General features: G+C 62.6%; 1 protein-coding gene across 1 annotated transcript; it reads right to left on the reverse strand.

The window, feature by feature from the left end:
* TTYH2 (tweety family member 2) lies at nt 1-27,505 on the reverse strand. The gene is made up of 14 exons (XM_079798362.1): nt 27,288-27,505; nt 22,623-22,780; nt 19,124-19,235; nt 14,154-14,374; nt 10,393-10,488; nt 9,821-9,893; nt 6,730-6,799; nt 6,215-6,270; nt 5,608-5,700; nt 5,284-5,376; nt 4,560-4,702; nt 3,761-3,946; nt 3,241-3,319; nt 1-1,764 (listed from the first exon to the last, which is right to left on the reverse strand). Exons 1-14 carry the CDS (start codon nt 27,414-27,416, stop codon nt 1,684-1,686), a joined length of 1,590 nt encoding a protein of 529 aa, XP_079654488.1. The 5' UTR covers nt 27,417-27,505; the 3' UTR covers nt 1-1,683.

The raw sequence follows: 27,505 nt of genomic DNA on the forward strand, positions 1-27,505 counted from the left end.
TTATTGGCCCCCCACGAGGGTGCACACGTACCAGGCAGAGGTGTGCCCACCCGGCCCCGCCAGGAGCCACCCAGTGTGGTCTACGTGCATTAGCAACAGCTCTCCGGGCGCCAGCGACGACACAGTGAGCAGCACGGGCCTGCCGTCGGCGTTTCCATCCGCACAGGACGTGGCCATCGGAAGTGTGTCTACGGTGCACGGCTCGTAGAGGTCAATGCCGTGAGTCCCGGCTGCCCCGTGGCCCCATTCTGTCCTGGGGGCCTGGCTGGGGCTGAGAACCACTCTGCTGTCCGTGTTTGATGCGAAGGTGGCTCTTCCAAAACGCAACTAGAGCCTTATCCCAAGCCCCCCACCCATGTCCCTGCGTTGGCGCGTGAGGCTGTGGGAGCGCTGGGCTCTGCGAGTTGGCAGGACGTTGGCGGCACCCAAGACCCTAACCCTGGCTCCTCTGCGGGCAGAACTGTGGGCCATTTTCTCCTGGTTAATAGTGCCTTCTCAGCTAGCAGGGAGCGTGGGTGGGGGCCTGGGACAAGGTGGGGGGGGGCGCGTGGGGACAGGATGGGGGGGGGTGGCAGGGAAGACGACACAGTTGTCCAGCTTTGCTAAAACCGTTACTGACAGACTTGCCTGAAGACAAAAGGGAGGGGAACGCTGGCCTGGGCCGGCCTTTCCCCTGGGCGACGCTGTTCATGCTGTTTGTCCTTCCTTCCCCCCTTAAAGGGCCATCAAACAGCAGCTTAGGACAGGAGGTCTCACTGATCTTTATTTTGTTTAAAAATCCCCCCACTTCCCCCCCTCCCCTAGGTCCTTAATGGCCTGGCAGTGTCAGCAAGACCCGAAAAGGAACGGGATCCAAACCAGGGGTAAGGGAACGAGCCGGATCTACTGTAAAAACTGTGCCCACAGGCTCAATTCTTTGGCTAATCCAAGCATTTAAAACACTGGGGAAAGAAGAGTTAGTCTCTTTCAAAGTGCCCGCGAATTCCTGAGACGGCCCCTTCGGCCGTGAACGCACTCCCAGCATCGAGCTGGAATGGAGGTGAGGCGACCGAGCATTGCGGAAAGGCCGGCCGGGATGGAGCGGGCTGACACCCACATTCCCACCTGGTGTCACTGCGGAGCTGCCAGGTGCGAGGCAGCTGTCCTCCTAGGCGGGGCTCCCCAGCACCTTCCCTTCGGCCCGGGAAGAGGCCCCCAGGCCCCGGGAGACGGATTTGGACAGTCTCTGGTCTCACTGGGGACATCGCCTTCCTAAAAGCATCTCCTGATCAGCGCTCCCACCTCTGCCTGCAGGAAAACGCTTGCAGGAGGCACAGGGCTGGCAATGGGACCCCCCGGCCTGAGCCAGCCCCTCCTTGCTGCCATCCCCACCCGGCAAGGGCAGGATTAGGGGTGAGCGGATCCAGGCTCCCGGTGTAGGGGCAGCCGAGCAGCTGGGGGACATTTCTGGTGTGGAGAGGAGGCCAGCGGAGGGAGAGGCTGGTCCAGGTGGTGGGTCCAGGTGGTGGGCCCTCCGTCTGCCTGCGGCTTTGGTCAGGGTCCCAGCCAGGCCCAGGCGCCGTCCAGCCCTGCCATCCTGCAGGCGGTTCCCAGAGGCCTTTGGCTTCTATTGAAGACACGCAGCTTTCGGGCGAATGAATCACAAACCAAGCCGGACGGAGGCGGCAGGCGCCTCGGGGAGGGTTAGGCTGGAAACTCACTCCCGTAGTGCCGCAGGTGCTGGTCCCCGACGGACAGGTAGGTGGCCCGCATGCTGGGAGAGTACTGCGGGGGGAGAGACACAGCAGCACAGGGTCAGACACGTCACCAGCTAAACCGGACACTGTACTCGCGAAGGTGACGGGGATTTCTGAGGGCGAGAGAGCCGGGCCAGCCAGCTGTGGGGTCGCTACTTGGGGTGCTTGCCCACGCCTCCATGCTGTGGGCTCCTGGGTCTCCTCATGCCCTGGCAATGGTAGGCAGGGGTGGGGGTGTCTCCCCCCAAAGTAATGAGGGTTTCTGAGCAGGTCTCAATTCTAGGGCGGACGACTGATTCTGTCCTTGAGCCCCGCAAATAAGGCCGGTCCTTGACTGTCTAATGGCAGGGAGAGCGGCCTGGATCTTTCCAAGCAGAAAGGAACCAGAAAACCCTTTTTATCCGGCATCACGGGGCTTCGAGTGACTCACTTCTCCCCGCAGCAGGCCTCTCCTAACTGTCTGTGCTCAGTGCTCAGGTGGATACTAGAGTCAATTTACAGTCCCGGGGTCACAGCAGCTGGTGGCGAGGACAAGGAACCCATGGGGCTTCCGGTTAGAGAGAAGCCGGGCGGTTAGAGAGAAGCCGGGCGAGGTTTAAAAGGCACCGACTCTGGGCCCGGTCGGTGTGGCTCAGTGGTTGAGTGTCGACCTATGAACCAGGAGGTCACAGTTTGATCCCGGTCAGGGCACATGCCTGGGTTGTGGGCTCGATCCCCAGTGGGGGGCGTGCAGGAGGCAGCCGATCAGTGATTCCCGCTCATCACTGATGTTTCTCTCTCCCTCTCCCTTCCTCTCTGAAATCAATAAAAATATACTTAAAAACATAAAGTAAAAGGAGCTGAGTCTGAACGCAGGCCTCCTCCCACCCCGTCCCCTGGCACCAGGGCCCGGACCCAGTGCTGTTTACCAAAAGACAGTGGGGAGGCGCTCTGGGCAAAACCCAGCAAGGAGGGGTCCCCGCCGGGAGAGTCAGATGGTGGGTCAGAGCAGATTCTCAACCACCGCACTAGGGACCCTGGGGCTGGTCATTCTTTGAGGTGGGGGCCGTGCTGGGCGCTGAGCAGCATCCCGGGTAGATGCCAGCGGCAACTACCCCCAGGTGTGACAACCAAAAATGCCAACAGACGTGGCCAAGTGTCCGCTGGGGGCCTCGTCGCCCAGGGCGAGACCCGCTGCTCTGAGGTATGGCTCACGCCATCCGCTCTCCCCAGGACCTCTCCGGGCCCACAGGGCAGCGGGGCCGGCTCCTCCCTGCAGGCCCCTAAGTATCCAGGGCACTTCCTGCAGCAGCGTCCCCGAGTGCCCCTGCAGGGGACACACTTCCTGAGGACCGGGCTGGGCACCCCTGAGCATCCTGGTCTCAGGGCCAGGCCTACGCCACGGATCCCAGGTCCTGGGACGCCAGGGCTCCTAGTTCACCTACTGGACGGGGCAGGTGCAGCCCTAACCCGACAGACACCGGGCCCGGAGCCCCCCGCTCCCCTGCTGCGGGAGCCCGGTTACCGTGGGCGGAGGCGAGCCTCTCCGGATGAGCGGCGTGTTCTCGTAGCGGGGGTTCCCACCGAACAGCACAGCCTGGTTCCTGCAGGGCCGAGAGGAGAGCTCAGGGGGGAGGGTGCAGGGAAGGGGGTCCCATGGGCGTGCCTACGGGAGGGAGCGGGTGGAAACGGACTATGGAGAGAGCGAGGGAGTGTGGGCAGGAAGCTAAGTGTGGGGGGGCCCGGGGAAGAGGCCTCGGTGAGCGGCAGGGCCCAGGGGCAGCGTGGCCTGGAGAAATGCAGATTCTCGGCCCGAGACCCACCCGGCCGGCTGGGGAGGCCTGGCATCTACAGTGGGCTCTTCCCTCCGCACACGTGGCTATGCAGGGGTCATGTGACTAACTGCTCCTGGGGGCCTTCCTGCCAGCACCCCATGGCTCCAGGGAGGGGATCACTTGGCCCCTTGGACCTGCAGACGTATCTCCCTGTGGGCGAGGCGGCCCGGGGCGGGGGGGGGGGGGGGGGGGCCCGGAGCCCTGCCGTACATGTACTCCGAGACCGGGGCGTTGGAGACGGTCTGGGCCGGCGGCGGCAGGCCGGGCTGGCTGTCCAGGCTGCCGCTGTAGCTGCAGAAGCTGGGAAGCCGCCCCCGCGAGGGCATGTAGGCGGCGATGCGCCGGGCCTGGGGGTTGAAGGGGTCGTCGTCATCGATGTCGTTATAGTCTCTGTCCCTAGAATGACATAGGAGGCGGCCCGCCGTGAGGGGCGAGGGAGGCTCCGAGGCCGCGGGATCCCGGCCTGCTCCCCCATCTTTCCTCCCAGGACTCTTCCCTCTGACCACAGCTGTGCCCTTGACTTTCCTCTAAAACACGCTCCTCAGCCCTGACTCCCACGGATCCCTCAACCCTGATCCCAACTTCACAGCCACTGCCTCCAGGCAGCCCCCCATGCTGACCACGGAACCTCCCTAAGCTGCTTCCTCTCGTCTGACCTACCATCTCTCCTCTGTCTACCTCCTCAATGATTCTGTAGGTGTCCGGGTAACAGTGCTACCATCTATGCTTCCTGGTATACTGGGGCACCCCTCCCAGCAGTGAAAACTCCCCTCATTTATGTCACACCAGAGTCTTGCAGAGGAAGAGAGGACCAGCAAGGGATGCCAAATGGTGTCACCATCCTCAGACCCACTCCTGCCCCAGCTCCTTCTGCAGAAACCCAGGAGCCTGCTGGGGGCGAGTGCCTGCGCCCTCCGCCGCTCTTGTCCGTCCCGGGTGGTTAGCTCTCAGCTCCATCAGAGCAGAGCCTCCCCCCTGCTCCCCAGGAAGCCCCCTCCAGGCAGCCCACCTGGCGGTGAAGCGCTTCCAGGCCGGCGGCCCCGCGCGGATCATGGTGGAGAGGGCCAGGGCCGCCAGGAGGGAGAAGAGGCCCAGGTAGAGCAGGCCCTCGATGCCATCGTAGCAGACGCCGGCGAGGGCGTCCAGGTAGTCCTGCGGGAGGGGGACACGCAGCTGGACGGGAGTGGGCACGGCCTGGGGGCTGGGCTTGTCCCTGGAAGCCCCGCCCCCTCGGCCTGGACCGGCACGATGACTCTTTGCTCCCCATCCACCCGGATGTGAAAGATGTTGGCACAATCCCAGTGTGTTCCCTGCATCAGTGTCTGAGGGTTCACATTCCTGGAGCTGACCCTGGCCGTGAGCCTGGGATGTCCACTTGCAACCCGGGGAGATGGATGGGACGACCAGGTGGCCGGGAGTGTGGACAGTGGGGAGCGGCCGCCCTCACCGAGGTCAGGGTCCCCAGGATCCTAGAGGTGACCTGACCCAGTGCTGCCACCTCGCCCCCTGGTGCTTTCACCGAGTCTCCCTGTCGCAGCTGCTGGAGAGAACCAAGCAGGCAGGCACCGCTTCCACCTTCCCGTTGCCCAGCTTCCTCCCCATCCCCCAGGCCTGCAGGACACCCGGCAATCTCTCTTCTAAGCCTCTCCTGGCTGCTCTGGGAAAAGGTGGCCAGCGGGGGGAAGGGGGGGGTGTCCCTACCCCCCGCACGCCCCCCAGGGCCAGCCCAGCACCTTGTGCAGCCCTCGGCAATCCAACAAGGCCGTCAGCTGGTGGAGGCTGGACTCGGAGGAGTTTAGCAGGAGCTGGATGCTGAGCAGATCCTCCTAAAGACAGACATACAGACAGACAGACGGACAGACAGAGACTGAGCGGTGGGGATGGGGCTGTGGCTAAGACCACACACAGCAGCGGGTGCACAGAGGCCTCTAAAGCCAAAGGAGCCAGACTACGGGGCGGTGGGGGGTGGGGGGTGGAACCTGTCCCCAGCCTGGCTCCCTGAAGCCCTGGCCCCGGGCTCCCCCTCCTCGGCGTGGACACTGGGGAGACCGCCTCACCTCCGCCGTGGGGAACATGGGCACAGCGAAGTGCAGCAGTCCGGCCACCTGGATCTGCATGGCGGTCAGCGAGCGCTGGAAGACGGTCAGTGCCTGCCCCAGGAGAGACCCGGCCCCACTGTGAGGGTTCACGCCCCAGGACCCCCCGCTGCGGAGGGCTGATCCCCTGTAGCGCCCCTCCCCCAGCTGCCTCTGCACTCACACCCCTGACTATGGCCCTTCCCGCCTGCAGGAACCTTCCCCTCATCCCCAGGCTCCTCGGGAGCTGCGGGGTCCTCTTGCTTCTTGCTACTCTAAGTGTGGTCCTCGGACCAGCAGCGCTGGCCTGGCCTGGGAGCCTGGGAGAAATGCAGACTCTTGGACCCCACCCAGACCCACTTCACAGCATCTGCACGCCAACCACACCCTGGGTCTCGGGCATCATACACGCCGACGTGATGCTGGAAGATGCTGACCGAGAACACTGTCCCCTTCAGAGGACCACAGCGAAGCAAAGGACACCCGGCCGCCTCCACCTGCCCGGTCAGTGCTGGGGCCGGGGGCCCAGGAGCGGGGCATGCTGACGCAGGGGACTGTGGGCAGGGTGAGGGCTGGGCGGGTGCGGTACCTGCTGGAAGGGGCTGCTGATGCTCTGATTGCAATACAGGTAGTAACGGGTCACCTCTGCAAGGCAAAGACCAGGTCAGGCAGGAAAGGGACCAGGCCCTCGTCTATCCTCAGTGGCGGAGCCACCCCCAAGCTCCCCAAGGAGGCAGGTTCTAAGAAACGGCCCAGTCTGGCTGACCAGGCAGCTCGGCCGGTGTTGCTCAGTGGTTGAGCATCCATCTGTGAACCAGGAGGTCACAGTTTGATTCCTAGTCAGGGCACATGACGGGATCCCGGGCTCAATGTCGGTGGGGGGCATGCAGGAGGCAGCCGATCAATGATTCTCTCTCATCACTGATGTTTCTATCTCTCCCTCCCTCTCTGAAATCAATAAAAACAAATAACAAAAAGAAACAACCCAGAGGTCTGGCTGGTGCTGGAAGTGCGGGGTTTGGGAGAGACTGGGGACTACAGGGCTGAAGCGGGTAAGTAGAGGCACAGTCTGGCTGACCAGGCAGCTCTGACCACAGAGGTTACCTGTGCTGAGCTGGCCCTCCGTGATGTTCAGGATGAAGGTGTCGGGAGCCGCGCAGAAGTCACTGGTGCCCTAAGCCAGGGAGAGACGGGAGGGGCGGGGCCAAGTCACGACTCTAGGGCCCTGGTAAGAGCCCCGTGCCCCCAGTCCCCAGCCACTGGACCCCCTCAGTTCAGTCCTGGGTGGCCAAGAACAGCCAGGAACCGGGCTCCCGGGTTTGAGTCCTGGCTCTGCCCTTCCTAGCTCTGTTGCAGGCGCCCTGCCTATAACGTTCCCTTTATGAACTAATGTCCATCAAGCCTCCCACGTCTCCGATGCCTCCTCTGGGATGGACGCTGGCGAGCCGGGGCACGGGCGGCTGCAGGACGGGTGTTGGGCTATTTGCACCGGGGCCTCACTTGCTCATCCGTGTCATTGTTTGTCTTGCTGTTATCCAGTCCCCACACCCTCTGGGGTGTCAGTCCGGGAAGCCTTCCCTGGGCTCTCTAAAGAACGATGTTGGTGCTGAATCCGTCTTTGCGCTTTTGGGGGCAGGCCCCGCTCAGGAAGACTTGGGGGGCTGGGCAGAGCACGGGGCTGGGAGTCAGAGGACATGAGCTCCAGGCTCTGCCACTGATGACCCACCGCATGGCCTGGCTGGTGACCAGCAAGGCTCAGGAGCACCCCACCCTGTCACTGGAGGGGCAGAAGGAAGGGAGCCAGCCTGAGGGGGGCGGGGTGGGGAGAGAGCGAGGCCACCATCTTTGTCTGGGTCACCCCCGAGAAGTTTGAGATCCAAAGACGGGCAGGAGGCCCTGTCAGGAGCTCAGCCAGGGATGTGGCCTCCTCGTCCCGCCTCCCCGCTCCGGCCAGGACTCCCCTTGCCTGTCACCAGGACACGGGCCTGTGAGTGCACTGTCCACGCAGTGGGGACGGGGACGGGGAGGGGAGAGAAAGGGGGCCGAGCACAGCCGGGGCAGGGGGAGAAGCCACCCAGTGCCCAGCTGGTGGCTGAGCCTGCAGGCAGCTCCCGACTCTGAAGGAGTCAGCCGGGGACCCTCCCATGACGACGACGGTGCTAACCGGTGGCAGCTGCTGTTCAGTGAGCATGTGTTATAGCCCCCCCCCCCACCCACATGGATTAACCACCCATCTCATCCCACCAACAAACCATCCTCTAAGGCAAGGGCTGTGATTCTCCCCATTTTACAGAGGAGAGGAGGCCTGGAGAACCGCAGTGACCTTCCCAGGGGCCCACTGCGGGGAAGGAGTGCCTGGATTCCCGGGGAGCTCCCCTCAAATCAGTGGTGCTGTGCAGCCAAACCTCCTAATGCCCCGTGCCTCCTTGGGGAGGTCCTTTCTGGGGGACAGAAAAGGCAGGGGGGCACAGTGTCACTTCTCTGACCCCACAGCTCTAAAAATAACCCACAAACAAAAGCCAGGCCTCAGAGCGCAGGGCCAGGGAGGCCACACAAAAGCTGCCCACAGTAGCCTTGGACGGCCTGCCTCCCCCTCCCGGCTCCTCCTCGCCCCGCTTCCGTTTAAAATGCAGCAGGATCTGCAGCGAATCAAAGGCTCATTCACGGGCTCTGGCACCCGGGGGCCTGGCTACACCCGTCAGGGAAATGGCCTTTCTCTCAGTGGCCCTGCATTCCAGAGCGCCCGGCCGGGAGATTGTAAATCACCGCTGGGTTCCTTGGCTGCTGCAGCCGGGGGAGAAGGAGCCAGGAGGAGGTGGCCTCCCATAGGGCAGCTTCAGGGGGCCAGTGGCTGCTGCTGCGCCCGGGGGCAGAGGCTGCAGGGGGGGCGGGGGGCAGGAGGAGGCCCAGCACATGTGAGCTTCCCCGTGCTCACACTTGTCCTAGGAGAGGCCGTGGGCCAGGCAGTGGTGCGCATTGCCCTGGCCAGCAGCCGCTCCCCTGACTACGCAGAGCCCTCCCACCCCCCCGATGGCGTCAGGATGCCTTTGAGCATGACGTGCGCCCTCCGACCTGCCCTTCCCTGTATCTGAAGGGGCCCCCCACCTTGGGGCACATGCTCACGCCTGTCCAGTTCTCCCTCTGGGGGAACAAAACCAAACAGGAGCTGCCCGCCTCCTCTCCCTTCCGGCCAGCTCTGCCAAAAGCTGCCGTGAGCCAAACAGCACCGGGGCCGTTCATTCTCTGGGTCCTGTGAGCGAATGCCCAGCCCCTGAGGTCCCTGGGCATGAGTCTGGGTAGAGGGCTCCCGGCAGGAGCACATTCTTTTCGCTCCAGGTAGCTGGGGCCCTTGAATCAGCTAGGGGCTCCCTGAAACCCCCTGGTAAATCCTGGGCCCCCCGCCACACACACAGCAGGCACCTCCGCGGCACCCCCATTCACATGGGGGTGCAGATATGCCCGCCAGTCTTTCTCCTGCCACTTAGCGAAGAACAGACATGGCACCCAGCACCACTGGCTGCCACAGAGCCAGACAACAGCCGGATGAATGAATGAAGGAACGAAGGAATGAAGGACTCACGGCACGCAGCTTAACTCCGACGCCAGGTCTACTGAAGCCCGAGCATCTACATAGGAAGCTCCCCACCCAAAATGTTTCAGTTTCTAACATTTTGAGGCGCCGCATCCACACACATGCATCGCTGTGTGTCAGACCGGGTGGGAGGGAAGGGGGCGGAGGCAAGCTCAATGCCACGTCCCAGTGCCCGAGGGTGTGCCGCGGAAGCCAGGGGGCTCCGCCAGCCGAGGGCCAGATCCCACCCGTCTGTCCCGGTCACTTCTTCCAGCCCAGAGAGCCGTCACCTCGTCACCCCCGCACGTCCTTACAAGCAGTAAGCCGGTGGCTAGGCCCGGGCCGGTGGGGGCAAAGGACAGGCTTCAGCTGTCTTATTCCCTCGGCTAAACGCCTCATGACCTTGGGGAAGCCTCTTCCTCTCCCTGGGCCTGTGTCCCCCTCTGAAGCGTGAGGGGGGCTGGTGCAGGAGATCTAAGGCCCTTCAGCTCGGAGATTCTGGGGTTCGAGCTTAGGGACAGAGACTGGAAGCGGACCTGCCCTGGGGGCTCCGGGCGGGACACACTGATGTACCACCCACCTCAGCTGGTCCTGGTCAGACCTCCCCTCGTCACCCCCACTCACCACGGCTGCAGCGGCGTCGGCGGCCAGGGACGTCCAGCTGAGGATCACGGCCAGCAGCCCACAGCACAGCAGCCTGGGAGAGAGGCACAGCGGTGGGGTCCAGGCAAAGGCCGGCAGGCACGGGACCCCCTGACGGCTGTCACCCCACCAACCCCAGCGCCCTTCCGCTTGGCATGAACTTGCCCTCCCTGAGCCCTGAGTCTTGGCTCCTGCCCTGACATCGGCCCTGCTGACTGCCAGGACAGGGAGAAGGGCCCAACCTGGGACATAGGTCGCTGTGCCGGAGACAGCGGAGGGGGTGCTGGTGGGAGGCTAATGCCGGGGCAGGCCCAGGAGGGGGACACAGAGAGGAAAGGCCAGCCCTTGCTTGGGGTCCAGATAACGAGGTGGTGGCTGCTGCCCCCTCCTGGCTGGGTGCTGAGCAGGGGAGGAGGCGGCTGGCTGCAGGCTGTTGCTCCCACCACCTCCTTTGAGCCTGAGCCTGACCGGGTCCCCTTCTCTCTGCTGGTGGCCCCGCCACCCCACCTGCTTGCCCAGATCTTTGTCCCAGGCCCACAGGCCGGGCTACTCACAAGGCCAGGAGGCACCTGGAGCGCTTGGCCAGTCCCACGCAGGCGAAGAGGCAGATGGCCAAGTCCAGGATGAAGAGCAGGAGGTAGGAAAGCCACCTGGGGGGGGGGGGGGGAGGGTGCGAGGGACGGTCAGGGGGAGCAGGGCACAACTCCCCCCTCGGGGGCCTGACCAGCAGCCCCAGGCCCACTGAGCCTTCGTTGTACCACTGCCCCGGGGGCGGGATGGGGCCCAGGAGGGCCTTCTAGTGCCCACAAGGGAAGCTTCCTGCTCATTTTTTTTCTCGACGTCGGAGCCAAATAAATTCAGTTTGACCCCTCCTCTCCAGAGCTGGGTTCCTGCTTCACTGATACCCCAAGAGGGTGAGAGGGCTGGCGTGTGGGTAGGAAGTGGGACGGAGCCGGGAGAAAGGGACAAAAGGGTTCCGAGGGGGAGCTCGCTCGCTGGAGGCCTGGCAGCCAAGTGTGGCTCTTTCTGCCTTTGTGAATGGAGGCCCCCGAAGCGCCTGATCGAAACACCCCCTGCGCGGCGTGGGGCAGACCGGCAGGTGCCTGTGGTGCCCAGAAGTGGAGGTGGGGCTCTGGGGAGATTGCAGGACCCACCCTCCCCTGGGACGAGGCCATCAAGGAGCCAGTTTTCTCAGAATCCGAGTCAGAGCCGGAAGGACCCGGGGACCATCTGGTGTTAGGATCCCCATTCACAGATTGGGAAACTGAGGCCGGCAGCAGGGGAGCCTGGCCCAGGAGTTCCCCAACTCTCCAGCCTTCCTACAAGAGACAAGGCCATGTCCGGATGGGGTGGCTCAGGGGTTGAGCATCAACCCATGAACCAGGAGGTCATGGTTCAATTCCCGGTCAGGGCACATGCCCGGGATGCAGGATCGATCCCCAGTAGGGGACATGCAGGAGGCAGCTGATCAATGATTCTCTCACCATTGATGTTTCTATCCCTTCCTCCCTTCTCCCTCTCCCTTCTTCATCAATACACACACACACACACACACACATATATACATACTAGAGGCCTGGTGCACGAAATTCATGCACGGCGGGTCCCTCAGCCTGGCCTGCACCCTCTTGCAATCCGGGACTGCTGGCTCCTAACTGCTCACCTGCCAGCCTGCCTGATCACCCCATAACCACTCACTTGCCTGCCTGATCACCCCTAACCACTCTGCCTGCCTGCCTGCCTGATTGCCCCTAATCACTCGTCTGCCTGCCTGCCTGATCACTCCTAACCACTCTGCCTGCCTGCCTGATGCCCCCAACTGCTTGTCTGCCTGCCTGATCACCCCTAACTGCCTCTGCCTCTGCCTTCGCCATCATGGCTTCGTCTGGAAGGACGTTCGGAATGACGTCCGGAAGTAATTTGGCTGTCTGGTCTAATTAGCATATTTTGCTTTTATTGTTTTATATATATATATTTTATATATATATATATATATATATATATATATATATAGAGAGAGAGAGAGAGAGAGAGAGAGAGAGAGAGAGAGAGACAAGACCAGCCACCAGGCCCCTCTCAAAGTCCTGGTTTCATGTTTCAAACCAAAGGTTTCTCGTGGCTTCTCTCCCCATCAGCAGGAAATCAAGTTCGGACTGCTCCTAGCTCCCTCTCCAGGACCGAGCTCAACCCCTCGTTCTGCAGCCACACTCATGCCGCAGGCGGTTCCTGGAAACAGCGCTGCGAGGCGGATGCATTTCCCCAGAGGAGCTGGGGGATGACCTGGGTTTGTACTTCTAACGGAAAACGTGGCTCGTGGCTCTCCACGAAGCTGCCAGCCCTGACTCCCATGGCCCCGCCCACATCCGGCCTCCGCTGGCTCACTCCTCGGCTCACTCCGTCACAAGGTCGTCTGTGCAGGCTTGTCACGCCTCCAGTGCTCAGGCAGGCCTGCAGGAAGTGCTAAGAAATGTCTGCTGAGCTGGATGGCCATGCTCTACACCCGTGGTCGGCAAACGGCGGCTCGCGAGCCACATGCGGCTCTTTGGCCCCTTGAATGTGGCTCTTCCACAAAATACCACGGCCTGGGCGAGTCTATTTTGAAGAAGTGGCGTTAGAAGAAGTTTAAGTTTAAAAAATTTGGCTCTCAAAAGAAATTTCAATCGTTGTACTGTTGATATTTGGCTCTGTGGACTAATGAGTTTGCCGACCACTGCTCTACACCATCCGGAAAGCAGAGATGGGGAGGCTGTCTAGAGGAACCCCAGCCCTAAGGCCTGTTAGCCAAGAATAGACAGAGTGTGCCCAGAGCCGCTCGGGTGAGAGAAGGAGCGAGCAAACAGCGGAAGATGAGGACAAGGGACAGGTCATCCTCAGGGCTCAGGAGCTGCAGGCGCTAACCTTGGAGGAGACCTCTGCTGCCCAGATCTGAACAAGGGGTGGGAGTTGGGGACGGGAGTTCTAGGGGTCCCTGTCAATCACCCAGATTGAAATAGCTTCTGGGCAGTTGGCACCACCCTCCTCTCCCACTTTTAATAAAACTACCTTAAAAATGAGCTCCTTTAGGTACACCCTCTGCTAGGTCCTCTCAGAGAAAGCAGGGGCACCATGGATGGCTGCGCCCGACCTCCCCTGACCCCGCATGACAAAGAGACTGCGAAGGCTCAGGCAATGAATGTCTCCAACGTCCCAGGACTAATCAGAGGCCACTGTTTGGGGTCACGGGTCACAGCCAGTCCTCAGAGTTGGCAGTCTCTTTCTGTCACCAGGGAGAAAGGCGCTGTTGCACACGATCACCCATCTAGGGCAGGGACGGGACGGCTGCAGGGGGAGGGTGGGGGGGGGGGCGCTACCTGGAGCCAAGACCTCATGTGTTGCCTCTCAGCAGGACCCTACCCCCGGGGAGGCGAGAGCCCAGGGCAGGGAGGTCTCTGGCTTCGTTCAGCCGGGGGTGGGGCTTTCCCATAAAGGGGAAATGAATCCAGAAAGCCAGAGTAAATTGTGCAACGCTGGGCTAAAGGCGGTGACCTTTGCAAATGGCTTGAAAAGGAGCCAATGAATTGGGGGGGGTGGGGGAGGGGGTCCAAAGAGCTGACACCTCTTGGTCAGGATTCATTTATCTGTTCCGCCCTCGAGCCTCCTCCGTGCCGGGCCTGGGTGCAGTGACTTCATGAGTGGGTGCTGCCTTCAGCCGGGAGACACCCAGCCAGACGGCTGCCGCCCTCCCTGGCTCTCCCAGAGGGACCTTCACTAGACCCTTCGGCTGACCAGTGAGTGCCCAGCGTCTTCCCTTGGGACGGGGTCTGAGGAGTGGGGAGGCAGGGGAGACATCATCGGGCCCCCAAAGAACAGGTGACATAGGGATGAGTTTGCACCGAGTATAGCAAGGGGGGGGTGTGGTGTCCCCCAGCCCCATCACTCCAGCTGGGGGCACCTCTGGGCTTGCTAAGACATTGCCGTCAGGGGAGGCTCCGTGCAGGCAAAGAGACCCCCATGTCCCTGGCCGCCTGCCCCACACACCGTGGCAGGTGAGGAACTGTCAACCACTTGCACTTGACCCAGCAGCAGCCGGGGAGCATGCTGGTCCCGGGAGCCCCGTGCTGTGTGCGGGAGGTCCACGCTGGGGTCCTGGCTCAGCACCGCCCCTCACGGGCCTCGCGCCTGCCTGTCTCAGGAGGCTGGTCTAAGGCCCAGCACTCGCCCTCATGTCCTCTCACTTCAGCTCATGGCTTAGGAAGACCTTGGGGCACCTTCCTGCCAGGGCCCAGGACGCAGGCTCGGATGAAGGAAGCCAGTGTAGCCCCCGCGGGCCCCTCACCTGTAGTACTCCACGTAGCCGGTCTGGTCGGCCAGCCGGGTCAGCTGGGCTGTGACCTCCGTCCACACGGGCACCCCTGACAGCTGCTCGATGACGCTGGCGGCCCTCTGCTGCACCAACGTCAGGATCTGGAGGTAATCGCTCCGGGCGGCGAAGATCTCACTGAGCCGGGCCAGGTGCCGCGCTAGGTCCACCTCCATCTTCTGGGTGGTTCCGGACACCTGGGGAGAGGCTGGGGTGGGAATCTGGCCCGGGGGCGGGAGGAAGCCAGAGGGTGTGGCTCTGGACCCCGACTCCGGAGAAGTGCTGCGAGGAGCGGAGGACAGCGCTTGGGCTCAAGTGAGCGCACCTCGCACGCACGCCACCCCAGCCCTCCCCGCCCCCCCGCCCCCCCCCCCCCCCGCCCCGGCTATGCAGGGCTCCGGAGGCTGCTGCTCAGACGGAGGCTGCTGCTCAGACGGAGGCTGGAGGACAGAGGCTCCCATTACCCACCCAGCTCTCTGGCCCCGCCCTCCAGGGGACAGGCCCGGACCCGGCCTGACCAGGACCTGGCCCCGCGATCCAGCACCTTACTCTAAAGAGACACCCAGGTGGGGAAACACACGGATCCCCCTGTTGCTTCCTTGTGATTCTCCTAAAACTCTCAACACGTTGGATTACGAATTCTCTCTTAGGTCAAGGAATCAATCATCTGTCTGAGCGCAGAGTTCCTGTTGCCGCCTGACCGTTCGTCCCCACAACAGGATGGAAAGGTCTCACACGAGAGACGCCCGTAGTCCAGCCAGCGGCAGCTGCCAGCTCGCGTGAAGGCAGACCAGGGAGCTTTGCACGAACAGACAGACCCCATCCTGCCCCCTGGACACCTGGCGGGAGGAAACCCACGCCTTCTCTGTCTGCACGTCTGTCCCGCAGGCTCCAGTCCCCTGGCTGAGCCTCAAGAACCCGGAGCTGAGCGGACCCTGAAGGAAGCAACTTGCTATTCGAAGGTCGAGAGGGAGGGACGATGGCAGGGACTGTCTATGGCTTGACGATAAGGAACTCAGACCTAGGGTCCCCGTGGGACCCAGGGACCCAGCCCCGGAGCCCAGCGCATCCCTCCCTCCCTGCGGGCCTGCTCGGGCCGGTGTGTGCTGGCCATGAGGGGAAGCAGAGCGGGGCTGTTCTGAGATTGTCACACGAACCCGACCAGCACGACTGGCTGGGAGGGGGAGCGTGTGAAGCCCAGGCCTGGAAGGAAGATAAAGATGACCCAGGAGAAGGGGCAGGCGCCTCCCACAGCCGGAGCTCAGCAGGAGGCAGATGACCCCCTGATTAGGGGGGGGGCGGCCTTCACATCTGCACCGCTCTGCGCTCTGCGAGGTCCTGGTTCCAGAAGGAGAAAGGCCCTCTTTGTTTCGTTTTGTTTTGTTTTTCAATGTCCACGGCGGCTTGTTTGGTTCCCAGCTAGTTCCCGGCTCTCACAGGCTGGCTGAGGAGTGGGCGGGGCTGGCTGAGGAGTGGGCGGGGCTGGCTGAGGAGCGGGCGGGGCTGGCTGAGGAGCGGGCGGGGCTGGCGGATGAGTGGGCGGGGCGGAGTGCAGAGATGCCCACCCCTTAGGGCTTCAGCAGCTTTTGGCCTCACATGGGAAGTAAACCCAGCAACTAAACGTCACCCCGAAAAACTGTCCTTTTTAATTCAATAAGACGCACACATGGCCGCAGGCATGTTATTAAAAGGGACAGGAGACACAAACAGTGAACTCCGTGGCATTTTCACGTTCCTATGTTATAAACGTGACAGCCTGCTGCAGCACCCCTTCTCCACGCCACCCCAGTCCTTAGAGGTTCCGGACAGACAGCTCCCAGCAGGGAGGCAGAGGGGGGATGCTCCAGAATTGAATAGCTCCCCCCACCGAGGGGGCAGAGGCAGCTCAGCGCCCCAGGCTGGGGCGGGGATACAGGCCAGTTAGCAGGTGGTGGTAGCTGTGGTCCCATAGGATATAGGATGGAGCTGTGGTCCCATAGGATATAGGATGGAGCTGTGGTCCCATAGGGTATAGGATGGAGCTGTGGTCCCATAGGGTATAGGATGGAGCTGTGGTCCCATAGGGTATAGGATGGAGCTGTGGTCCCATAGGATATAGGATGGAGCTGTGGTCCCATAGGATATAGGATGGAGCTGTGTTCCCATAGGGTATAGGATGGAGCTGTGGTCCCATAGGATATAGGATGGAGCTGTGGTCCCATAGGGTATAGGATGGAGCTGTGGTCCTATAGGGTATAGGATGCAGCAGCAGCAGCAGCAGCAGGGTGAGCAGCAGGGAACTCATTAGAAGCACAAATTCTCAGCCCCACCCAGACCTACATAATCAGACACGGGTGGGGCCAGCGCTCCAGGCCATCAAGCTCCCCAGGGGATTCTGGGGCAACCTCTGGGAGGGAGGAAGCTTCTCTCCTTAGAGGTTTTCTGGAAGGGCAGACCCTAGGAGTCGAAGCGGGGGGGTGGGGGTGGGGGGGGAGCCTTGCTCAGCAGGTTCAGGGGAGGAGCCCCATCTCAGATCCTCGGAGGGGAGGGTGAGGACCAGACACCTGGGTTCTAGTTCTTGCTCTGAAAGTGCCAGCTTCCAACCTGGGACAGGAATGCGGCCTCCCTGGCCCAGGGTCCCCCCACCCCCGGGGCTGCCCACAGGCTGCTGCAGCCCAGCAGAGAGCCGGAGGAAGCACCCTGGCCCTGACAGGCCTCAGGGAGGTAGAGCCCAAGGCCCTTACTTCAAGCTGAGCCTCAGAGGGGTGAGAGGTGGGCCTGGTCCCTGGGTAACTGGAGCCCAGGCCCCTTCATTGGGGCCCAGATGGGGGCACTGGATCCAGAGGAAGGACCCACGGGCACTCCCAAATGACCCTGGATGACCCTCACATCAGAGCGTTAGCTGATCCAGAACCCGCTAGGCCAGCGGAGCCTTGAGCCTTGGCCCCTCCCGCCTCCCTCCCGCCGAGGCACCCGTGTGGGGCTCTGGCCCAGGAAAGGGAGCCGGGGAGGGTCCACCTGGCTCTGGCTCCGTTCTGAGTCACTTGACCTGTTCCTCAAGTCCCCGCCTCCCCCAATTCAAGCCTCCTCGCCCCTTGAAGGTGATTATAGTAATATGCATAATCACATCAGTTACAATAATGGCACTCATTATCTATCCTCGGCACCCCGATTTGGAGGGCGCTTCGGAGATTACCAGGCCTTTCGCGGACAGCATCTCACCACCTGTCTGACGTGTGGCCTTCACCCTTGGACCTGGGAGCCCTCGGAGACCTGCTGCCTCCTCCGGAGCCCTTGGGCCCGGGCGTGTTGGGGGCTTCCCCCTCCCACAAGGCCCAAACCAGCCCTGCAGGCCCGGAGCCTGGCCCCAGGAGAGCCCTGGTCCCGCAGAGGCAGGAGGGGTTGTCCTCAGGATGGAAGCACCTCCGCTGGCTGGGCCACAAAGCCTGGGGTTCCTGTCCTCACTGTTCAGGACGAGGACAGAGTTCCAGCATCCCCATGGGGACGGCTCTGGGTCCTTCTCCTTTCCTCCAGCCCCGGAGACAACGCCATTCCTTGTCACCATCAGCTAGTGAAGGTCCCGGCGCTGGGCCTTCCCTGGCCGGGGATTCTCCTTTCGGGGCTGGGTTCCTCCTCGAGGGTCCTGATGCTGGGGTGTGGAGGGGGTGGGGGAGGGGGGAGAGGAAGAACCCAGAGGCAGACACATGGGACCACCAGGCCGAGGTCAGCTCCCTGCAGCCGGGTCGTGCCCAGCTGCCTCCAGCCAGTGCTTCTCCCTCACCCCAGAGCTGCCCAAACCAGTGTTCAGAGCTCTCAGTCCCCGGGGATGGGGCCCCGTGGGCACAGGTGTGCACGGACAGGCTCTGCAGGGGAGCTGGGTCCTGGGGACCCTCAGCTCCCCAGGAAGTTCTCTGAGGCCAGAGCCACGGCCCCTGCCATGCTGGGCACTGAAGAGCAGCTCCGTTGTCTCTTTAAGGCGAGGCCTGGAAGGGCTGAGGGATGAAGGCCGTAGAGGAGCTTCAGGAAGGAGGAGGGCACGGGGGTGAGTCCTCCTCAGCATCCTCTTGCAGGAGAGCCGGGACAATGGCCCAGGCTGCGGTTGGGGCCGCCTTTCCTGGCGAGGCCCTGACACGAATGGGCCACCCGGGAGGTCACCCTCTGCTGGGCCGGAGGGGTCGGGAACGGCGTGACGTCCGAGGACTGGCTTCCCTGAGAACTGCCCTGGAGCCTGCCTCCTCGGGCACGGGGCTGCCGGGGGGCGGCCTGAAGGATCAGCCCGTGTGACCTGGCCCTGCCAGTGAAGGGGGGCACACTTGGGGGCCAGGGTCTACATTTGAGAAACCCAGACTCCCCCCCTCTCCTCCTGTCGCTGTCTCTCAGGCCCAAGGCTCAGCAAAGCAGCTCCTTCGTTCCCTAAAAGTCCGACATCTCTGCCCACCCAGCACGATCCTTCACCCTGAGGCCCCGGCCGGACCCACGGCGCTCAGGAGCCAGAGCCGAGGACACCTTGAGGGCTCCGGGCAGTCTCACCCCCACCGGGCGTGCCTTTCATGGCTGACTTGCTTTTGAAGAGTTTTCCCCTTGACACCTCCTGGACCCCGTGATACTCTACATGTGAACATCGGAACACCGTGGGGCTCATTTTCCAAGTGCAGGGTCTCCCTGGCCCAGGGGGAGGGTGTCCAGCTCTCCTGAAGATGAATGGGATCCGGCTCCACCCTGTCCCCGCGCCCCACCGGGCCCAGCAGCCTTTCTCCTTTGGTCCTCACTTCCCTGGCACCCCGCCCGCCCGGGAAGCAGCAATCGCCTGTTCGCTCCTGGCAGGACCAACTGCAGCCCCAAATGGAGTCCAACACCCCCTCCTCCCCGGGAGCCGAGCGGGCGGGATCTGACTGGGCCCTTGTTCTGACCACACTGACCTCACCCGCTGTGCCCGGCCCGGCCCGGCCCGCTGCCCAGAGCCTTACCAGCGCATCGATCCCGGAGAAGGTGTGGTTCGCGTTTTCCAAGGAGTAGATCAGCTGGTACACCCCATCGTTGGTCTCGCTGTTTCCATAGAAACCAACGCCCACCGCGGCACTATGGGCAAGACCCCAAATGAAGTTAGAGGTGGCACCAGAGAACTTGTTTAATGTGCTATTTTAGAGTAGTTTAGGCTCACAGCAAAACTGAATGGAAAGTTCAGCGTTACACATAAACCTCCTGCCTCCCCTCCCAGATTCCCCTACTGTCAACAGCCCCCACCAGAGCGGGCCGTTGGTTAGAACTGGTGAACCTACATGGACACATCGAGTCACCCAAAGTCCATATGTGCATTAGGTTCCCTCTCGGTGTGGAACATGCTACGGGTTTGGACAAGCGTATAATGACATGCGTCTTCCATTAAGTACCACACAGAGCATGTTCCTTGCCCTAGAAATCCTCTGTCCAATCTATCCATCCCCACCCCCAGCCCCTGGCATCCCCTGGTATTTCCCTGTCTCCACAGTTTTGCCTTTCCCAGAATGTCATGTGGTGGGACCCACACAGCACGTGGCCTCTTTGGATCCGCTTCCTTCACTCACTAGCACGCATTCCCATTCCTCCGTGGCTTGTCACGGCTGGATGGCTCATTTCTTTTTAAATATATTTTTATTGATTTCAGAAAGGAAGGGAGAGGGAGATAGAAACATCAATAATGAGAATCATGGATTGGCTGCCTCCTGCACACCCCACACTGGGGATCGAGCCTGCAACCCAGGCACGTGGCCTCCTGGTTCACAGGTCGACGCTCCACCACTGAGCCACGCTGGTGGGTGGCTCATTTCCTATTGGCGCTGAGAACTATTCCATGGTCTGGATGGACCACAGCTTATCTAGCCATCACCCACGGAAGGAAGTCTTGGTTGCTTCCAGGTCTGATGTTATGAACAGAGCTCGTCTCTCCAGGGAGAGAAGGTGGGTTTTTGACTTTAGCTGAGGCGCTCTCTCCGGGGGTAGCTTCAGGGCCAGCCTGTCCCCGGTCTGGCTGCCTCGCTCCACAGCTCAGGGCAGCGAGGCCGCAGGAAACCCTCCTGCTCTGGCCCTGTGACTCCAGCTGAAGAAAGTCCCTTCTTACCCTGAGCTGGAGCCCACCTCCTTGAACCAGGCCCCCGCTGGCTCCCGGGTATCCTCTAGGTCCCCCGGAATAAGCCTCCAATTCTGCAGACACCCTGTCGGACACCTAAGGTCAGACACGTGTCCTGCAGACCCTTGTCAACATCCTCACCGTCCTCTAGGCTCCACGCTAACTGGCCAGTGTTGCCCCTAATCATGGCCTGAGTGAGGTGCCCAGGCTGTCCGTCCAGCTCTGAGCACGGGGCGGGGGCAGGCAGCGGGGACGCTGATGTCCTGAGATCCCCTCTCCCCACTGCCGACCTGGTGCTCACAAGCCCCGGATTTCTCCACGGGATCTGCCCTGAAGCCCCGTCCCCCCTCCCTTCCGCAGCGTTGAATGGGTGTTTGTCTGGTTTAAACCAATAGTAGAGCTTTGCCTCTATCTCTGTGAAATCTCATCGGGTGGGATTTAGTCCAGCATTCCAGGCGGAACAAATCATCTCAGATCCTGCCTCTGTCACCCACGGCGTTTTTCTCACCCACACCCCAGGGGGCCATGAGGGCCTCATTAAGCAGCCTCCTGAGTGTTCATTCAAAACAGTAATCCCGGGGGTGGGGGTGACGAATACACGCATGCATACGTGTGTGTGCTGATTCTTCTTTCTTTAAACATGACAGGAGCTAGGACAGGATCCTGGGAGACTGTGACAGGAACCTTCCAGGTGCCTTGACCCCAGCTCAGTGTTCCCATTAACAGAGCAGGTCAGGCCCTGGCTGGTTTGGCTCAGTGGATAGAGAGTTGGCCTGGGGACTGAAGGGTCCCAGGTTCAATTCCGGACAAGGGCACATGCCTGGGTTGTGGGCTCAATCCCCAGTAGGGGGCGTGCAGGAGGCAGCCAGTCAATGATTCTCTCTCATCACTGATGTTTCTATCTTTCTCTCCCTCTCCCTTCCTCTCTGAAATCAATAAAAATATGTTTAAAAAAAAAAGGTGCAGGTCAGGGTGCCTGCCCTGCGCCCATGTGTCAGTGTGGGCTGGGCTGGGCCCTCCCCGGAACAGTGCCGTCTTTCTCACCACTGGCTCCCTCTTGCCTGGCACAAATACCGTGTAGACCACGCTAAGCGCACTGCACACTCCTGTGTAGTTTCCCTTCAACAGCAGGTGATTATTACTTAGGAGATCTGACCCTCCGGAGTTATTTTTACTGTTCCACGGGGTTCTTGTCCTTTGTCGTGTTTTTAAAAAGTCAGGGCCCCCTGTGTGTCAGCACTTCCTTTGTCTGTCTGTCTGTCTGTCTGTCTGTCTGTCTGTCTGACGTCCCGCCTCTCCCGCTCACGCTCGTGGGCTCAGTCCCAGGAGCAGCTTTCCGACGCCAAGGTCACTTTGAAGGAGCTCCTCTCTGCAGGGACCCCCAGGCGTCTGCAAACTCCAGACCCGGGCTTGGACTCTCCTTTCCGTGTAGGATTTGGGCCCTGGCCGCCTGTCTCCCCCAGCCGAGGTCCCGCCCACGTGCTCGGCGCTGCATCACCCCTGCGTCCTGCAGGCAGGACTGGACATTGAAGGTGCCCTATCAGGTGAGCCTCCTGGGGTGAGAACCCACTTCCTCGCTCCCAGGCTCACGGGGTCCCGTCTGTGTCCCCTCCTGCCGGAATCACTCCGCTGTGGGTTCTTGGATGCAGTGGACACCAGGCACTTAGGGACTCTACCCCTTGAGGGCGGCCACCCAGGAGGTCTCCGGGTGGCCCTGAGGCTTTGGGAAGAACCTCTGGGGATTGAAAACAAGAGTAACGCAACCGGCCACACAGGGGAGCGCGTAGACACAGCCCGGGCAGCACGGCTCCGGCCTGAAGTCAGACACCCTCACTCTGCATCCCAAAGAAGAGTCTTTGGGGCGCTAAGAGCTATTGATCCCGTGAGAAGATGGATTGATCTGGGCCGGAGTCAGACTTTCTCTAACCTCAGACTCAAGGCAGCGGCTGGGAGGGGACAGGGACTCAGAGCAGATGCCCTCTGCTCGCCTGTGCCACCCAATACACTGCTGGGCAGGCTCGCAGCCGGGCAGGGGACGTGGCACAGCAGAGGCCCATCCCCTCCCCAGGCCTCTGATTCCCGCTGCCTGGCAAGAAAAGGGACAACGCCCACCCAGGGGCAGGCTCTCCATGAGACACCCAGAGCTCCGTCAGGAGGACGTGGCCAGAAAGCTGATGAACCCACCGCTTGGGGTTTGTTGGGGGGCTGATGGTGGAGGGCGAGGAAGGGGTGTCCCAGTCATGGGCTAACCACGGGCAAGACGCGGTGGGCAGGCCCACTTTCCGTCCACCGCGCTCCCTCGCGCTCTTGCACACTGACCCCGAGCCGCCCCCGTGGGGCCGGCGCGGAGGGACACTCACCAGCAGACCAGCCCGGCCACCACGGCCGACCAGGTGACGCAGCAGGACCGGCGCGGCTTGGCCTGTCCGCAGCAGCACGCGCACACCAGGTAAGCTGCGAGGAAGAGGAGGTTCAGGCCCAGGCAGACGGCGGCCACCAGCCCCAGGAACAGCAGCGACTGCAGAGGGAGAGGCGTGGAGTCAGCGCTGGCCCTACTGGGGGCCTGGGGAGAGCCCTGCGCTCAGGCCTGGGGCGCCCACAGGGCTGTGGGTGTAGGAACCAGGCCCAGCAGTGCGTCTGCAGACACGGGTGCTGGGGGGTCAGGGAGGACCAGCTGAGGGGGAGGTGTGGGACGGGGGCAGCTGCAGGCCAGCGCCAGGTGTGTGGCTGACACGCCTGGATGGACATGAATGAGGCCCCGCCCGAGGAGACGCTCAGAACCCCACAGGGCAGGAGGCATCTGCTGGCAGGGAGGGCTGAGGGTGCCAAGTGACTGAGGGGGACAGGCAGGGAGAGGGACCCCTCAGGAGCTCAGTGGGACCGGGGCCAGGCCCAGGAAGGGATGTCCTGGCGGGTCTACTTCCTCTGAGCCTTGTCCTAGGTGTGGGGTCCTTCCAGAGAAGCCAGAAGCCAGCACTGTGCTGGGGGAGGGGAGATGTCGGGATGGACCCCTGGGGTCCCTCTCACCGCGTCCTGAATGGGACAGCGACCCCACGTGCCAATGGTGGCAGCAAAGCCCAGAATGCTGACGGGGTAGGAGGTGCTGACTCAGGCCCAGCGAGGACCTCAGGTCCCGTAAAGGGAGCGGCTGTCTGCCAGGAGGCCTGTGCCCACTCCATGCCCTCCGATCTCTTGATGCAGCCAGATGGGCGCCAGCTGGCACCAGGATTGGTGGCCGCCAGCCAGCGCTGGACCTGGCTGTCAGTCAGGCTCCTGAGGGGATAGCCTCACCCAGCTTCCCACGTGCCCCCGAGTGGGTCCTGGCCCAGAACCCCCAGCGCTCCAGCCTGGGCTGTCGGGGCGGGAGCCTGTTTCGGGGACCCCGTGCTGGTGGCGGCAATCAGCAGGGTGCGGGGGAGATGCCAGGACCCTTCAGGTCCCAGGGGGAGATAATTCTGAAAATCAGAGGCTGGGGCTGCAGGCCTGGGCCCAGGGCCGCTCTGAGCTGGGCATCTGGCCTCAATGAGGTCACAGATAATGCCGTCAGCCCAGGGCAGGAGGGCGGGGTGGGGGTGGGGGAGGGCCGGAAGGCCGGGCTGGGAAGCCCAAACTCGGAGGGTGGGCATTGTTAGTGGTTTACTGCTGGGCTGGGAGGACAGGGGGGATGGGGCAGAGGGGGCTGGGAGAGAAGGAGGTGGGAAGGGAAGAGGAAAGGAGGAAGGTGGGGGAGGAGGAGGAGGAGGAGGGAAGTGGAGGGCTAACCAGCAGGACCACTCCCACAGCCCCCTCCTCCTCCGTGTCCCCGCCGCCCTCTCACAGGGGATGCACGGCAGGTCCCCGTGTGCAGGGGTGCGGGAGGATGGAGCAGGTCCCGTGTGCAGGGGTGAGGGAGGATGGAGCAGGTCCCCGTGTGCAGGGGTGAGGGAGGATGGAGCAGGTCCCCGTGTGCAGGGGTGAGGGAGGATGGAGCAGGTCCCCGTGCAGGGGTGAGGGAGGATGGAAGAGGGAGAAAACGGCCGGAGGGAGCCAGGAGCTCGGCTCACACACCGTCCTGCCCTGACAGCCTGGACAGGACAATTTCCCATGTCACCTGCCCCCCCAGTGCCCTGCAGCCACCACCTCCCATCCCACCCCAACATCTTGCCCACAGCCCCTCGGTCCCAGCCTCTCCTCATTGAAGTGACTTTGGTGAGTTCTGGTTTGAGAAACCCAGAGCAGAAATCCAGGCCCCAAGCTGGGGGCAGCAGTGACCCACGTGCATTCTGGGAAGCCTGAGGCTAGGACTGGACCCCAAGGGGCTTCTGCACTCAGTGGGGGCGGGGGAGCCCCTTTACCCGAAGACCACAGAAGACAGAGTGAGCCAGCCTAGCGCGGAGGCCGGGCACCTGGAGCCCACAGGCTGGGAAGGGTTAAGCACCCCCAGCCTGCCCTCCCACCCTCTCGCGGGCGCCGTGGGGGTGGTGGGGTGTAGCGTGATTGTCCGATGACCATGACTCAACGTTTAGGCTGGATGAATGGTGCTTCCTCATCCCAACCTTGGCTCGCCCCAACCCTTCCCGGGGGCTCCCTGCCTGGCCGCTCCCCCTGAGACCTGCCCCCACGTCGAAGAGGGGGTTAGTGGGGTGAGCCTGTAATTCTGGGTCTAGCCCCCACTCTGTCCCCTCCTTGGCCTGAGCACATACATTGGCACCCTCTGGGGAGTCTATAAACAGAAGCACCCCAGGTTAAGACATGAAAGTACATGCCGAAACACAAAAATATCTCTGCTGCTTCATGCATGCCCCGAATATACAGTTACAAGCACCGCTGCTTCTTCACGCGTGTCCCGAAGGGCGGGTCTACTGATGCAGCGGAGGGGACAGGAAGCGCACGGGGCGCTCACGCGGTGACTGCAGCAACAGCGGGCACTGCACAGCGCCGTGGGGCTTGTTCAGACATCAGTGTATGTCAAGTACATTAGCTCACCCGTGTCTGGGGTCCTGTGTGCTATGGGACCCTCTATGCACTAAGCATGTTGCATGGGACATCTGGCCTAACATGTGCAGGTGAGACAAGCGAGGCTCAGAGAGGTACAGACACCTGCCATGGTCACACAGTAAGCGACAGAACTGGGATGCCGACCCAGACCGCGTCACGGCTGCCCTAGTCATCCCGCCACCCGAGCCTGGCAGGGAGCTTGTTTCGGATCAAGTTTGCTGAGCGCCGAGATGACTGGCGGCAGAAGGTGCCCAATCCAGGGTGCTCCCGCCTGCTGCCTGGCTCTGGCGGTGACTGCCTCTCAGGAGAAAGTGGATCTCTGGGAGAGACGGGGGTCAGACAACAGAACTTACCAAATAGGACCCACCTTCAATAACAGCCAGAGCCACTCCCACCCTGGCCTGGCTCATCCACCTCATCTCCCACTCAGTGTCCTCAGGAGGCCTGACGGGGCCAAGGAGCATGGGGGTGGGGCCGTGTGTCCGGCTGCCAGGAGCCGTGGCCCAGGGGAAGGGGATGCCCTCTGGAGTCACTTGACACCCAGCACAGTGTGCCAGGTCCAAACCCCGGGAGGAGAGGGGCAGGGCTGTGAGTGGGTCCTTCTGGCTCAGATGCCACCTCTCCGTGGGACTAAGGGGGGTGGGGCAGGCTCAGGCCGTGCTAGCCGGGGCTGCTGGACACACAGGTGCTGTGCCTGGGATCGCCCGCCATCCCGCCCCGGAGGAGAAAGCTGTGGTTGGAGAGCCCAGGGGCAGGATCTGGGACGCAGGGTTTGGGACAAATACACAGCGCGGCACAGCTGTCTCTGAAATCACATCCGCCTCTCCGGCACTCGGGGGGAGCGGAAGATCCCCCGGGGCTGCCCCAGGCAGAGGCGTTCTCAGGGACTCTGACTTCCACGGGCGCGGCTCTCGGACAGGGAGGGGCACGTGCAGATTAGGAGGGGAGGGAGCCAGGCAGGGAGGGTCCTGATTCTCCCGGGTTCTGGAAGGGTGGGGGTGGGGGGATGGGGTGGGGGGAGCCACAGGGGTTATTATTAGACTCCCAGTCCACTGCCCGGTGGGGATCCCCATTCCCAGGCCGGCAGGAGGCGGACAGCCGGCTCCAGGCTCAGCGTCCTGCAGGCCTGACGGGCCCCACACCGGATACGGTGCCCGTGAACCTGACTGCAGGCAGAGGCCACGGGGGTCAAAGTCCCGAAATGGGCCCATAGCTCTGAACAAACGGGCCCCGCCAGGGCTGCAGCCCGATCTGTGACCCGGCAGAGAACTGACTTGGCCCAGGCCAGACCTGGGAAGGTGGGGGAGCTTCTGTAGCTCAGCCTGGGCGAGGAAGTCTGGGGGGTACCCCTCCCCCTGTGGGGTACAGAGACCGCAGGGCGAAGGGCCAGCACAACAGAGAAATGGCAGGAGAAGGGAGGTGGCCGGCTAAGACCCCGAAAACGCAGGGTATGGAAGGCTGATTGTACGGGAGGCTGACGCTGGTGAGATGGGGCCGACCCCCGCCACCGTCCTTCCCCCGAACACCCACGCGCCTGTGGGGACCCCGGCCCCCAGCCCTGCAGCCTCCCCGGATGGCCCAGGAAGAGGTGTGCCCGCGGCTCCCACCCTGCGGGCGGGGGCTGGGAGGAGGGGTGCTGCGGGCCCAACTTGGGAGACTCGTTAGTTTCAGCCCAAACTTCTCCCAGGTCGCCCAGCCCCGGAAAGAGAGCGCTTTTCTCGAAGCCGCAGCAGGAAAACTCCGGGAGTCCCTCGCTGGCACGGAGGAGGTACCCGGGTTCCGGCACAAAGGTCCCCACCCCGCCCCTCGCGGCCCTCCCCCTCCGCGCTCAGCTCCACCCCCGCAGGCAGCCTCCGCTCCCCTCCTCCGCTTCCCACCACTGATGGAACTCCAATTCCCAGTTTTCCCGGCCCACGAGGTTCCCAGGCGCGAGCGCCGAGGTGAGGGTCCCCGGGGAAAGGGGGAGAGGGGGGAGGGGGAGGTCTGGGAGGCTGGCAGAGAGTGGTAGGCTGGGGAGGCGGCCCGGGTCCGGGGCGGCGCAGACTCACCTCCTGGTAATCCTCATCGCGGGGGTTGAAGGTACTGTTCACCCACTGCAGGCGCAGGCTGAGGTGCGGGACCCTGTGCAGCCACACCACCCACCAGGGCGCGAGGTACTCCACGCGTGCGGCCGGCATGGCCCAGCCGGAGAGCCCGCTCGCTCTGCCGCCGCTGCAGCCCGCCGCCACCCGGCCCGGGACGCGCGCCCGCCCCAGCCTTGGCCCCG

This window comes from Cnephaeus nilssonii (genome assembly GCF_951640355.1).
Source record: "Cnephaeus nilssonii genome assembly, chromosome: 19".
NCBI lineage: Eukaryota > Metazoa > Chordata > Mammalia > Chiroptera > Vespertilionidae > Cnephaeus > Cnephaeus nilssonii.